At 28.6% G+C, this 13,030-nt stretch overlaps 1 protein-coding gene across 1 annotated transcript in view; it reads right to left on the bottom strand.

Annotated features, from left to right (window-relative positions):
- The window catches only part of LOC126752234 (uncharacterized), a 41,527-nt gene extending 34,659 nt beyond the window's left edge, over nucleotides 1-6,868 (bottom strand). Inside the window, exon 1 of the mRNA XM_050462900.1 lies at nucleotides 5,159-6,868. Within this exon, the coding sequence (XP_050318857.1) occupies nucleotides 5,159-5,273 (115 nt within the window). The 5' untranslated portion in view covers nucleotides 5,274-6,868. The remainder of the gene's footprint in view (nucleotides 1-5,158) is intronic.
- Nucleotides 6,869-13,030: the final 6,162 nt, after the last annotated feature.

The following is a 13,030-nucleotide window of genomic DNA, read 5'->3' as shown; positions in this document are numbered from 1 at the left end:
AAGAAACTTAAGTCCACAAAAAAAGTTATATATACTTTGCAATGCCCAAAAATCCGAAATCTACTACACTCATGTGGAAAAAGGAAGCCCAAAGCAATATCAAAAACAGCGCCTGGAATTTTTTACCTTCTTAGCCCAAATTCGAGTAGTCGATGCGCCGATTTAATTCGATTTGATAGCAAGACATTACAAATTTTATACATTTAGCACGCTGATAACTGCAGCAACAAAAACAACAACAAAGCAACTGAAGCGAGCAAACAAAAATGTGTCATAAATCAGGCAACCGAAAAAACACCAACAGGTGGTGACAACCAGGCAGTCAGCATGTGCAGTTAAGCAGCGCCTTTATGCAGGTAGTCAGCTAGCAAGCACCGTTGCTTACGGCGCACCAAGCAATTACGCGTCCCTTTTTCGGCAGCCAACGCCGTGCAGCGGAATGGCAACACTTTTACCTGCCACAGAGTTTTATGCGGGTAATTTGATATTAATTTTTAATGTGGCTAAAGTAAGGGTGTGTATTTGTACATACTTATATATGTATGTATGTAAGTATATAGGAAAATTTTAAGGCAAATATTACCCTTTGCAAAGCCTTACACCCAATTTGCGGGCGACTTTCTTAATGTTGTTCCAATGCAACAAGCCATGAAGCAACAAGTTGTGGCATAGACTGTTGCCATAACATATTAACATTTTTTTCCACTATTTAAGTATAAACTTTATTATTTTTTTTATTAATTGTTTAAAAATTATTATAATTTTATTTTATAATTATTTTTTGATTTTTGCTAAAAACCTATAATTCAATCATTACTCAATTAACCTCACTTGGTGTTCGACTCCTTTCTCCCTACATTCGGCTGCGTGGTGCTCTGCGTTGTTTTTTCCCTGCCCGCTGATTGGTCAATTTATGGCGAAGTGCCGTGCCAACGCCACAACCTACGCAAATTTTGATTGGCTCAGCCAAACTACAAATTTCGTTAGATTTCATTTTATTTATATTTTTTCCTGCTTTTATTTGTATTTAATCAGCTAATTTGCCGTTTGCCACCTTTTCATGCATATGCAAACATACATATGCAGGTACGTGTAGTTACGTATGTATACATACATACATACATATGTATATGCATTTGCTTGTATGTTTTTTGGCATTTTATAGGAACATTTGTTTTTTCTTGTGTTTCTGTGTTGAAACAATTGTTATAACAGTTTTTTTTTTATCAGCTTTTGAGGGGGCTATGGTAACATGCATACTGTTTTTATGTTCATGTGTACTTGGTTATGTGATTATTTATCTTATATAAACGATATTGAGTGATCGTTTGGGATCTTCAGTGATTATAATTCAGCTAGCAGTTTTGGCCGTAATCTTATTTTTCAAGTATTTGCCTTGCCTTTAAGTTGAGGTGAATAAGTGGAATGCCACATTTTTTAACATAACTTAACATAGCATAATTAATACATAATTACATAACTTAGCATAACATAACTCAACATAAAATACCATAAAAATTAACTTAAGAAATTGCAATCCACCAAAAAAGCGGAGATAGTTTAATTGCTAAAATTTATAAAATCATAATATAACATAACGCAACATAACATAACATAACTTGACGTAACATAACATAAATTTATTATTTTTATTAACCTACGAGATTTTTATTATTGTTGCTGTTAAAAAGAGTTTGCAGAATTCTCAAAAGCTCACACAGGCCTAAAACATTAGACCATATTTTTCGTATTTGATTTTAGTACGTTTTGATATTTTGGTTTTTTTAACAGTTTTTATATATATCTATATATATTTTATTGCTTCTAAAAATATATATTTTTTCAACATTTTTTTTTGCTAATTAATATTATATTATCAATTTATATATATTTTTGTATGTGTATATATCCTTAAATAATTTTAAAAAGAATTTTCTTCATCAATCTGGCTTCCTATCAAACAGACAATTTTTCTATTTCTTAAAACAGACTTGTTTTGTCTTAAAAAATTAAAAATATATATGCACATATATTTTGCATAATAATAATGTTTGATTTTTTTCGGAATTAGTTTTTAAATATTTTTTTTTAACTTAGAAAAGTATGTATATCTGGAAAATTCTAAAATATTATAATTATTTGATTTTTATTTTTTCTAACCTTTAAAAGTATGTACATATGTTTATGCAACTTTAAAAATCCATTGTTTTTGACTTAATTTTTGTTTTCTTATAAATGGATAAAAATTAAAAATAATATTTTTTTAAATAAATTTCTTTTATAATTGTTTTTCTAACCGCAAAAATATTTGCTCAAGCATTTATTGATTTTATTTAATTATTAGTTTTATTTGTAAAAGTGTAAATATTATAAAAAAATGTTTTGAAATTATTTGTTTTTTTTATTTTTTTTTATTTGTAAAAGTGTAAATATTATGAAAATATGTTTTAAAACTATTATTTTTTAATTTTTTTACATTGTTCTTATTTAATTTACTTATTTTTACTAGTAAAAGCGTAAATTAATAAAAAAGATGTTTTTAAATTCTTTTTATGTTTTAATTTTTTTTATCTAAAAAAACTTTTTTATGGATTTTATTTTTTGATTACTTGCAAAAACATAAATATTACTAAAAATGTTTTTAATTTTTTCCTTATTTGTTACTTTTTGTATTCTTTTAATATTAATAAATTTCAAACTATGTATATTAATTTTTTTGCAATTTTGTTTATTTATATTTTTTATTTGTAAAAGCATAAATATTACAAAAATATATTTTGAATTTTTTTTTTATGTTTTACTTTTTATATATTTTTTTAATTTTATTTATTTAACTATTTTACAAAAATATATTTTTAATTTTTTTTTTGTATTTTCTTTCTTGCTTTTACTTTTTATATATTTTTAATTTAATAATTTAAATATTCTTATTTCCTTATTTCCTGTGGGTTTTTTTAATATTTTTATTTTTAATATTAATTTTTTTGTCTCTTTTGTAAATATTTATATTTGTTTAATTTTGCTCTATTCTCATCGATTTAAAATTATTTTGCTTTTGTTATTATTTATTTTTAAATTTATTATTATTTTTTTTTTTGTAAGTTAATTTGTATATCTGCTATTTATAGTTGTTTTTGTTTGCTGTAAGTTCATAAACTCTTATTTTGTGCCTTTGTAACTTATTTTCAAAAATATCGAAACCCAAAACAAAAACAAAATATGTATATTTTCGTCATATTTCCGTCTAAATAGTTGCAAAAATATTTATATACAAATATATTTACATGTTAATAATAGAATTTGCTCTATTTGTTAACTGTTTTAACGTCTAATCTAGTTGTTTGACGTCTGTTAATTAGTATTAACTTATTTCAAGAGCAACGCGTAAATACAACTACACCCACGCAATTACATGCTGCATATACGCACACATACATATCATCACAACTAACTGACTGTCTATTAGTTACTGCTGCACTTGTAATAATATTTACAAAAGCACTAAACACCTGTGTAAAAACAAAGCTAACAACCAACACAAACAAACAAAAGTTATGTAACAAATCTATGCATGTGTGTGTGTGTGTAAGTGATTTTATAATCGTAATATATTCTGTAGTAAGAACCAAAAACAAGGCTTTACATCACAAAAATGCGCCAGTCATCATATTTGTCGCAAAGTAAGACACACACACATATATAAACATACACACACACCCACACAGATGCACTTTAGCTTCAACGCAATAGCAAATTTGTTAGCATTCAATCTGTACGAAGATCACGCCTAAGTATTTCCTAATAAAATATTAAAAAAAAACAACAACAAAAACCGCCGTAAACCGCTAATTAAACTGTGTAGCAGTATTGCAGACAATAAGCGATAATCTCAGTCTAAAGCGCGTGCTTGTATATGTGTTTGTTTCTGTTACGTCCGTTTAGCTTGGTCAAAGTGCGATCGTCTGGCGTCGAGCTGCTGCAGCCGTTAGTGGGGGGTGGTAATTTGCCAATTCGTTTGCGGTATTTCCGCTAAAAGTGTTAACCAGCGCAACGAGTGCAGGCGCACTTTGAAGTGTTTGTATGTATATGCATTATATGTATATAGCTTTATGTAATTCACTTAAGTAACGGCTGATCAAATTTGAACCGGACTGGTCCATTTACAGTGCTGAAATGATAAATATTTTTTTTGTAAGATTGGCATGAATTGTTGAAATGTTTTGAAGAAAGGATGGACTGATCAGATTTGACCCGGACTGGTCCATTTGCAGTATTGGAATAATAAATATTTTGGAAATGAAGTGTTGAAAGGTCTTGAAGAGTGGACGTAACACTATTAACTTTTTATTTTAGCAAATCCAAACTCCTTGGATTACTTTTTCAGTAGACCGATGCTCTAGTTATGTGATTCATATGCCCTTTCTGTCTCGTTTTGTTACAAACTTTCCAGAAATTTGTTTCTTTTTCATACTGGAGTAGGCTTCTGTTCAGAATATATTAAGTTTTCCGGTACTGAAGAGTACTAAGTTCTTTAGCACAATCAAATTTGTGAAAATCACTAACCTAATACCTAATAACTAATTCATATTAGTGAATTTAGACGCTTAGATTGTTCTGGCAATAAACAATATTTACCAAACTCCGTAAAATGATCCAATATTTTGTAGATCAATAAAGGCTTTTCTGAGAATGGTGGATCGTGCAACATAACTTCCGAAAATTGCACACCGATCTTTTGTAAAAACTAGTTCTATATTCTCTATTATTATGTGAACATAATAATTATCATAATATAGGTTTCAGTTTTAGTTCAGAAGACCGTTTGTTCTTCATCAAGGCTTTTGAAGATCGGTTGATCGTCTTCAAGTCTTTTATACCTGAAACTGATCTACAACTGATTATATTACTTTAGTCATTCGAATTTTCAATGCAGTTAGGACGGTCTCTATAGCTTTGCTTCAGAAAATATTTATAACATAGATTCTTTCAGATATTTAAAGTCCTGAAAGCAGAACTCGCTGTTTTCAAGCTTCGTGTATATTGAAAGATCGAGCGGCGTTAACGTTTAACATTTTATAATTGATTTTTTATAGCTTTTTAAGTGTGTTTCTTATAAATCGAAATTCAACTAATAAGTAACTGTTCTTTTTGTGCTTACCTTTCATTATGATCGCCGTTAATTCTGAAGCATTTAATTGCATACAGAATTGTTGCTCGCTGCCGCCAATAGCTGTTGCACTTGCTGTCGCTGTTGCCGTTTTTGTATTGGCCATATATTGTGTTTGTGTTTTTTAATATTTACTTAATTCGTTCTTTAACCGTTGCAACTATTATTTGTAGTTGTAATTTGGTTTTTTTTGCAATTATTATTGCAATTAACAGTTTATTTGTGTTTTAGGATTATAACTGTTTATTTTTTCCAATTTTTATCACTCACTTATACACTTCTGACGTTTATACTGCGATTTATCCCTGGGTTTAGCGTACGATTTGCCTAACCAGCACACTAACAACAATAATGATATTTTGTTTGTTGCTTTAATCCGTCGACAAGCTGTTTTTTAGCGTTTCGCGGCGCTTTGACACGCCGTTTGCACGTTGGTAGCGGGTGTTGGGCCGTCTAAGCTAAATTGCTTGTTGTTTGTTGTACTAATTGGCCTTTTCTACGCTTCCGCGGCAGTTTAGCGTGTCAGTTGGTTGACACTGTTGCGTTTTTGGGGGTTACGGGGGGTGTAATAACACTTGAGTTTGAGTTGTTTCAACACTTTTGCGAAGTGCTGTGTGTGATTTATTATTTTTTCAACACTTTTTTGTAGTAATGTATGAAATTTAATTTTTGCTCCGTGAATTGTTGGTTTTTAATGTTTTTTAATTAAATTTAGGGTTTAATTTTTTTTTGTAATTTTTGTTTTTTTAATTAAAGTTAAGCTTTTTTGTTCAACTTTTTTTTAAACAAATTATTGCTTTTTTAATAAATTATTGTTTTTAAAATTTTTCCAACTTTTTTATTTAAATGTGTTTGTTTTGCAAATTAATTTTTTTTTCAAATTTTTCTTTTTCCTTTTTAAAATAACTTTTTTTCTTTTCAAATTTATTATTTTTTCCTTTTCAAAATAAAATTTTGAATTAGACTCAACCGTTTTTGTATTTTTTCACCACAAAAAATTCTTAAATTTTATTTTTGTTATTTAGAACCAGCTGTATCTTCAAGCTTTTTAAGTTCAAGCAGCGCTTTTAATTTTTTTGTTATTTTTTTTTTAATTTTTTTGCGCTTATTTTTGTTTAAAAATTTAATTTTTTTTTGCTTTTATTTTTAATATTTTATTTTCAGTTTATATCTTAGAAAAAATCACTCTCCGCTACATATAATTGCATATGCCTTGTCACTGCTTATTTTTTGTTTAGATTTTTAAATTTAATATCTAATAAGCTGCGCGGTTTTGAGCCTTCAATGACACTTGCCACACAAAACACACTTGCAACACCTGCGCACAGTTGAACAGTAAATGCTTTCCAGCTTATTTACATGTGTATGTATGTATTTCCAATAATATTTGCGTAATATGCGGCGCTTAATGTTCTACAACAACACTTGTCGATTTTCCGTTGGAAATTGTTTGATAATATTTTTTTTTATAACTTTTTGCTTTCTTATTCGACACTTTCGCACAATTGTTTTTTATTTTTTTCTTGCTCCTCTTCCGTTGTTAATTTGTTTTGTGATTACTGTTGATTTCCTACTACAATAAACACCGCTCCGTTCTCATGCACTCACATCCGTCAACGAGCGAGGTAGCGAACCGAATGACACACCAAACTCAGCCGTGTCATACAACAACCCAAACGAAGGCGAACGCCAGTGCCAACGACGACGACGAGCACAACTCCGACGACAACAACGGCAACGACGACGATGGCAAAGGCGATGGCGATGATCCAGCAGCGCAGCAGGGGTAGACAGGCGCAAGCAGGCAGGCAGGCAGGCCGTGCAAATGTATGGGCAGCCAAGAAATCAACTGCTGCCAACCAGTCCGGCTGTCAGCCAACAAGCAAGCCCAGTAGTAACCAAACAAATGCAGAAGCACAAATTTACATTCATACATACATACATACATATGCATGTGTGTACAAATAGCAGCCAGCAAAAGCAATGGTTGTTGTTATTGTGCTATACGGTGCTGTGTTGTGTTGTGTTGCATGGCGTTTGGCCGATTGCGTTGCATTTGCATGCATGTGTGTGTGTGTGTGTATGTGTGAACAGTTGGTTGTGAATTGCTGCTGACTGCTTGGCTGTTCAGTTGGTTATCACTTGTGTTTGTTGCTCATTGCCGGCAAGCTACATACATACATACATAGGTATGTGCATTACAATAACAAATGCGTTATCGGATTGCAATGAGCGTGCCTTACCAGCCACACATGTGGGGCGCCATGCGAAAACACATATATGTACATACATATATACATAAATCTACATACATGCATGTATAAATATACATACATATGTATGTAAGTATGGTATAGATATATACATACATACATACATATGTAGCCGCATTATTGTATCCACTTCGCGCTCGCGCTGCTTTGTTGCGTGTGGCGGCGTTTGCAGTTGTGCAAATATTCAATTTATTAGAGCCATCGTGAGTTTAGCAAAAACAACAATAACATCAACTGCGTGCTGAAGGACAAAAGTGTTGCTCGCTTGGTCTCTTCTGATGTACGCGACATTAAGAAAAAGTGTTTTCTTCATAACCTCAACATGTGTGTGTGTGTGTGTGTGGAGGAGGATGTTGTTGTGAGCGAACATGTTTGAACAAAATTAACAATAAATAATATTGTATTAATACAAAAAAAAACAAAAATCCAAAAAACTTTAATAATACTTTTTATTAGATTTTCAGCAAATTTTATGTTTTTAAAATTTCTTTTGCTAATTTTTCACTTTTGTTAGACGAGTGCAAGTAAAAAAAGCAAAAACAGTAATAACCATAAAAGTCTATATAATTTTAAGCCTTTTTTGCATAATTAGCTGCTGGAATTTAAAAATATTTTGTAGTGAAATTTTACTTAAGGGAATGCTACTTCGGTTGGAAAAAAATATCTTTTGTAATTGGAAATTCTTATTTCTACCATTTGTTGTTGGCACAGAGCGTAGTACTCCATTATGGGGATAATTTGTTCTAGACGCCAAAATATTAGGCATTTTTCAAACTAAGTCAAAAAAAAAGATTAAAAGCATTTTACTATATTTTCTTATGATTTTTGTTAACATTTTTTTTTTTTATAAAATCCAATGATTTTTATTGGCATTTAAAGAATTTTTTTTATGATAAATCGTCGGATTACATACCGGTGGAGTGTGGACTGCAAAAAGGGACAATGCTTCCTGGTTGACATGATACTAAGTCTTGTAGTATCCTATTCGAAAAACTCGTTGAAAAAAATGTTCATTAGTAAAGTTATCGCTATCGGACTCAGCTTTGTCAAGGAAAAAAACCACAAAATGGCGTCTACTTGAAAAAAAATTGTATTCCTTTTTTTACTTTTAGATTTTTTTTTTTTAATTTTAATATTATGATTTTCCAAAATCTGAAGCTGCCGTGATACAAAGTTCTTTAATAAAGATTTCTATCAAATTTCAAATTTCAATAGAATTGGTTAAGTGGCACTTTTGATAACATCTGAACCATCTCAAAAAAGTAGGTTTGAGAAAAACGCGCTTAACGCTCGGGGAAAAAACAGCCTTTTTCAACATTTTTTTTCTCATTTAAAAAATTAAATATTTTATTAGAGTTTTAAATTGCTACAAACATACACTATTAAAAAAAATCTGCAATTTTTGGAAAAAATATTTTAAACTCGACCATGGCGATGCAATTTCCGGTGTTTCCCCAAAATAAAAATGCGCCCGCGTTGGCAGGATAAGTTCTTACAGAGTCATCTAAAGTGAAAAAATATGTCTGTAGTTAAAACCTTAAGTTAGAACTTGGACGAAGGAAGAAAAGTGAAAATTGGATTTTTGGCAGTCATTTTTACAAAAAAATTAAAATTTTAGTGAAAAGTTGTTTTTTCAAATAGTTGTAATCGAAAAAAATGCTTCGTCTAAGTCTTAAAGAATTGTACCTCAAAAGAATTGTGTAAAATTTCATGAAGATCGGTTGAATAGTTCTCGAGCAATCTTGCCAACCGATCTCATAAACACAGTTTCGAGAAAAACACGTTTAAAGAGGTTTCACTTAACCTAGCTAGCCTCGAATATCTAAACTAGTTACGAAAAAATTTTCAAATTTCTACATACATACAAACATACCGCCTTAAATCGGAATTGTGCTATAAATTGCTGGCTGAGCTCTTGAAAGTTAACGATATCGGCATATAACCAAACTGTATTCGTTTTATTGTCTACCAAGAAAATAAGAAAGTATTTGAGAAATGCTTTTGAAGTAAAAATTCTTTGAAGGAATTATTTTTACACGCTCCTCAACCAAACTTCTTGCTCAAATTTCTACTCTATCTAACTATTTTTCCGTCTTCTGCAGCTAATTTTTTGGCTGTCGTAGAATTCAAGCATTTTTCGAGATCTTTTGCGTATTTTTTTTTATCTAATATTGAACACCTTTCTTTCTAATTCGCATTTTTGTGAAACTGAAACTATGAATTTCAGGGCAAATTAAACTGTTTTTAAGTAAATATAATCGAGCTCCTGTCTTTCTTACACTTTTCCCTAAATATATTAAGTTTTAAGCTCATTTTATTAAGGACCAATCGGTTTACGATATTTTATTGCGATTTTTGCTACAAGAAAACTCAAATATTTCTTGTAAAGAGGAGATTATAGGTAAAATATACTTTTTTGAAAAGCTACCATAAGTCTTAGAGCGATTATTTTGTTACTGATTAAGTGTTCGAAACTATAGTCTCTCGCATATATTCTTTATTTTTTATACATAAATATTTCTTTTTTTTATATACTATTTTTTTATATATGTATGTACATATGTATATACATATGAATGTACTGTACACATGTGTCGTATGCAAGTACGGTCAAAGTCAAGTCCTTGCATAATAATTTTTTGTTTTAAATATGTATGTATGTAATTCACCTTATTTTCGTTTTTTTGTTGTTTTCATTTTTTAATAGTATTTTAAATATAAATTTTGATATAATTTCCTAATATATTTATTTTTTTACTAGTTATAAATACTATATTCCAAATTATTATATAATGTTTACTTTAGCATTATGATAGTTACATATGTATGTATGTATTTACGTAAATATTTATTCACATAACTTTTCCATCACTCATGTTCGCTCAAACACGTTCGCTTGCAACTATTTCTACAACGCAGCATTTAAATTTTCCTCCAACATTTACTATTTCATGCTTTTTCGCTTCTCCACACATTTCGTTTTTATGAATGAAATCAGTCGCTTTGTTGTTGCGCGCTCATGTCAGTTTGATTTTCTCGCATGCTATAAATTTCTGCGCTTTCGCATTTGCTCGTCAAACTACGATTCGCTGAGTGCATGCGTACTACGACGAACGCGGCCACAGCACACTACTCTTAAAACGAAAGTAAACACACACACACATTCACATGCTACATCTGTATATTTATGGATATAAAGTGTCTGTTTTACAACTCACAGCAATGACAGTTTGTTTGTTAATTTGGTTTTTGACTTTAATCAGCTTCTAAACACTACTACGGTATATAGCTGCTCTACAAATGGCAAGATGAAGATAAAAATCTTTATATATCCTACTCATATATCTACGTACATATATATTTAAATACCCTTTTAAGCTATAAAAAATGCATTTGTAAGGACTCTATAACTTTGGTGCAGCCGAAATTGGGGTTTTAGTGGTAAAAATATTTAGTCGCTCTCTTGGAAAAATCTATCAAATATTTAAACTCTTCTGCAAAAAAAAATATTAAATTCATTGGTGAAAAGCTGAACTCATATTTGAAGTAACAAGGTTGCAAGCGTCCAGAACTCTTGATAAGAAATTGAAAAAAAATGTAATACTAATATTTACTAGTGAATAATTGCAAAATTCGGCGTGTGTTTCAAAGTAAGTGGTAATTTTCAGTACTTAAAATCAGGTAAAAACCGTTAAAATAGACTGAAAATTCGAAATTGGTGAATATTACATTGTCATATATTTTAACTTTTTCTTCCTTTTATTTTTTTAACTTTGCAAATTTAATTTTTTTTATTTTTTATATTTTTCTTGTTTTTAATTTTTTTATTTAATTTTTATATTATTTTCGTTTTATTATGTATTTTTTAGTCTTTAATTAAGTGAGTTTTCTAGCATTTTCTACATTTTTTATTTATATTTAATATTTTTTATTTTTATTTTTGATATTAATTTTTTTTCTTTTCATTTTTATATTATTTATTTATTTTTTATATATTTTATATTTTACTTGTTTTTAAATTTTTTTATATTCGCTATATTTTGCTCGTTTTATTCTTATTACGCTACATATAATCTCTTTTGTTTTATTATTATTTTTTTTTCATTTTAATTAATTGATTTTTTGTTTCAACTTATATTTTTCTCTATTGTTTTTTGATATTATGGTTATTTTTTATATTATCTTCGTTTTGTTTTTATATATTTTTATAGACTTTTCTAGTTTTTAATTTTTATATTTGTTTTATATACCTTTTTTTAATATTTTTTGGTTTTTTATTATTATTATTTTTTTTTTTAATTTCTAATTAATAGACATTTCTAAAAAACCATGATTTTCTAAATATATATATTTTTTGTTAATTTTTTTACTGTTAATTGTTTTTTTTGTTTGATTCCATACATTTTTATCGGCTTATTTAGTTTTTAAGTTTTTATTTTTTTATATTTATTTTATATATATTTTTTAATATCTTTTCCGTTTGTTATCATTATTTTTTATGTTTTTAATATTTTTTGATTTTATTACTATTACTTGTTTTATTTTAATTTTTAATTATTTGATATTTCTAAAAAACTATAATTTTCTAAATATCTTTTTTTATTTTTTGCTTATTTTTAAATTTTTTTTGATGTTGTTAAATATTTTATTGTTTTCCGTTCAATTTTTATATATTTTTGTAAATAATTCTTTTTATATTCATACATATGTATATACAAATATTTTTTATATATACAATTATTTTTGTTATTTTAATTATTTTTACATCTTTAACATATTTAGATTTTTTCGTTTTATTATTATTCTTTTTTAACTCATAATTGATTATTCCTGTTAGAAACTTATAATTTTCTACATTTTATTTTTTATTTCTTTTTTTCCTTAACAATATTATTTTTTGTTTCAATTATTAAACGATCTCTTGTACCACCCTAATGTCAAAATATTTCTATAATTTCACATCTGTACTGCTTTTTTATATACATGTACATACATAACGGCGTGAATTTTGCACGTACATACATACATATGTATGTAAATAAATATACGAATATATACCGGTTCGTATATCATTATTGACACATACGTACATACATTTGCCATGGAACTTTTCCATATTTATTCATATACATTCGTAAGTATACCGTTTAATGCCAAAAAGAAACCCAAAAACGTGCTTGCAGACTAAGAATATTTGCTGAATTAAGGCAGTGAACAACCAGATTAAACACTAGCAACAACAATAACTTAGCCATTGTGTTGTATATATGTATGTATGTATGTATACATTTTATCATATTATCAATTGAATTAGACAAAAATTTCCGCAAATTCATACCAATTAGTAGCTGTACATATGTATATACATACATACGAACAAGACACATGTAGTAAATGTATCTAGCCGCCGTGATAAGGCTAATCTGACAGGTGTTAGTATGGAAATTTCTCAACTCTTAGACCCCTATCTTATTTGTATTTTGTATTATTCTATATAAAATATATATACAGTTACATATTTACTAGAAAAGTCACATATGTACATTAAGTAAAACAAAAAAACAAATAAGTGGAGCAAAATCGTTAACAG

This window comes from Bactrocera neohumeralis, chromosome 3, assembly GCF_024586455.1.
Source record: "Bactrocera neohumeralis isolate Rockhampton chromosome 3, APGP_CSIRO_Bneo_wtdbg2-racon-allhic-juicebox.fasta_v2, whole genome shotgun sequence".
NCBI lineage: Eukaryota > Metazoa > Arthropoda > Insecta > Diptera > Tephritidae > Bactrocera > Bactrocera neohumeralis.
The sequence above is the reverse complement of the archived record's forward strand: the minus strand, read 5'-3'. Positions and strand labels throughout refer to the sequence as shown.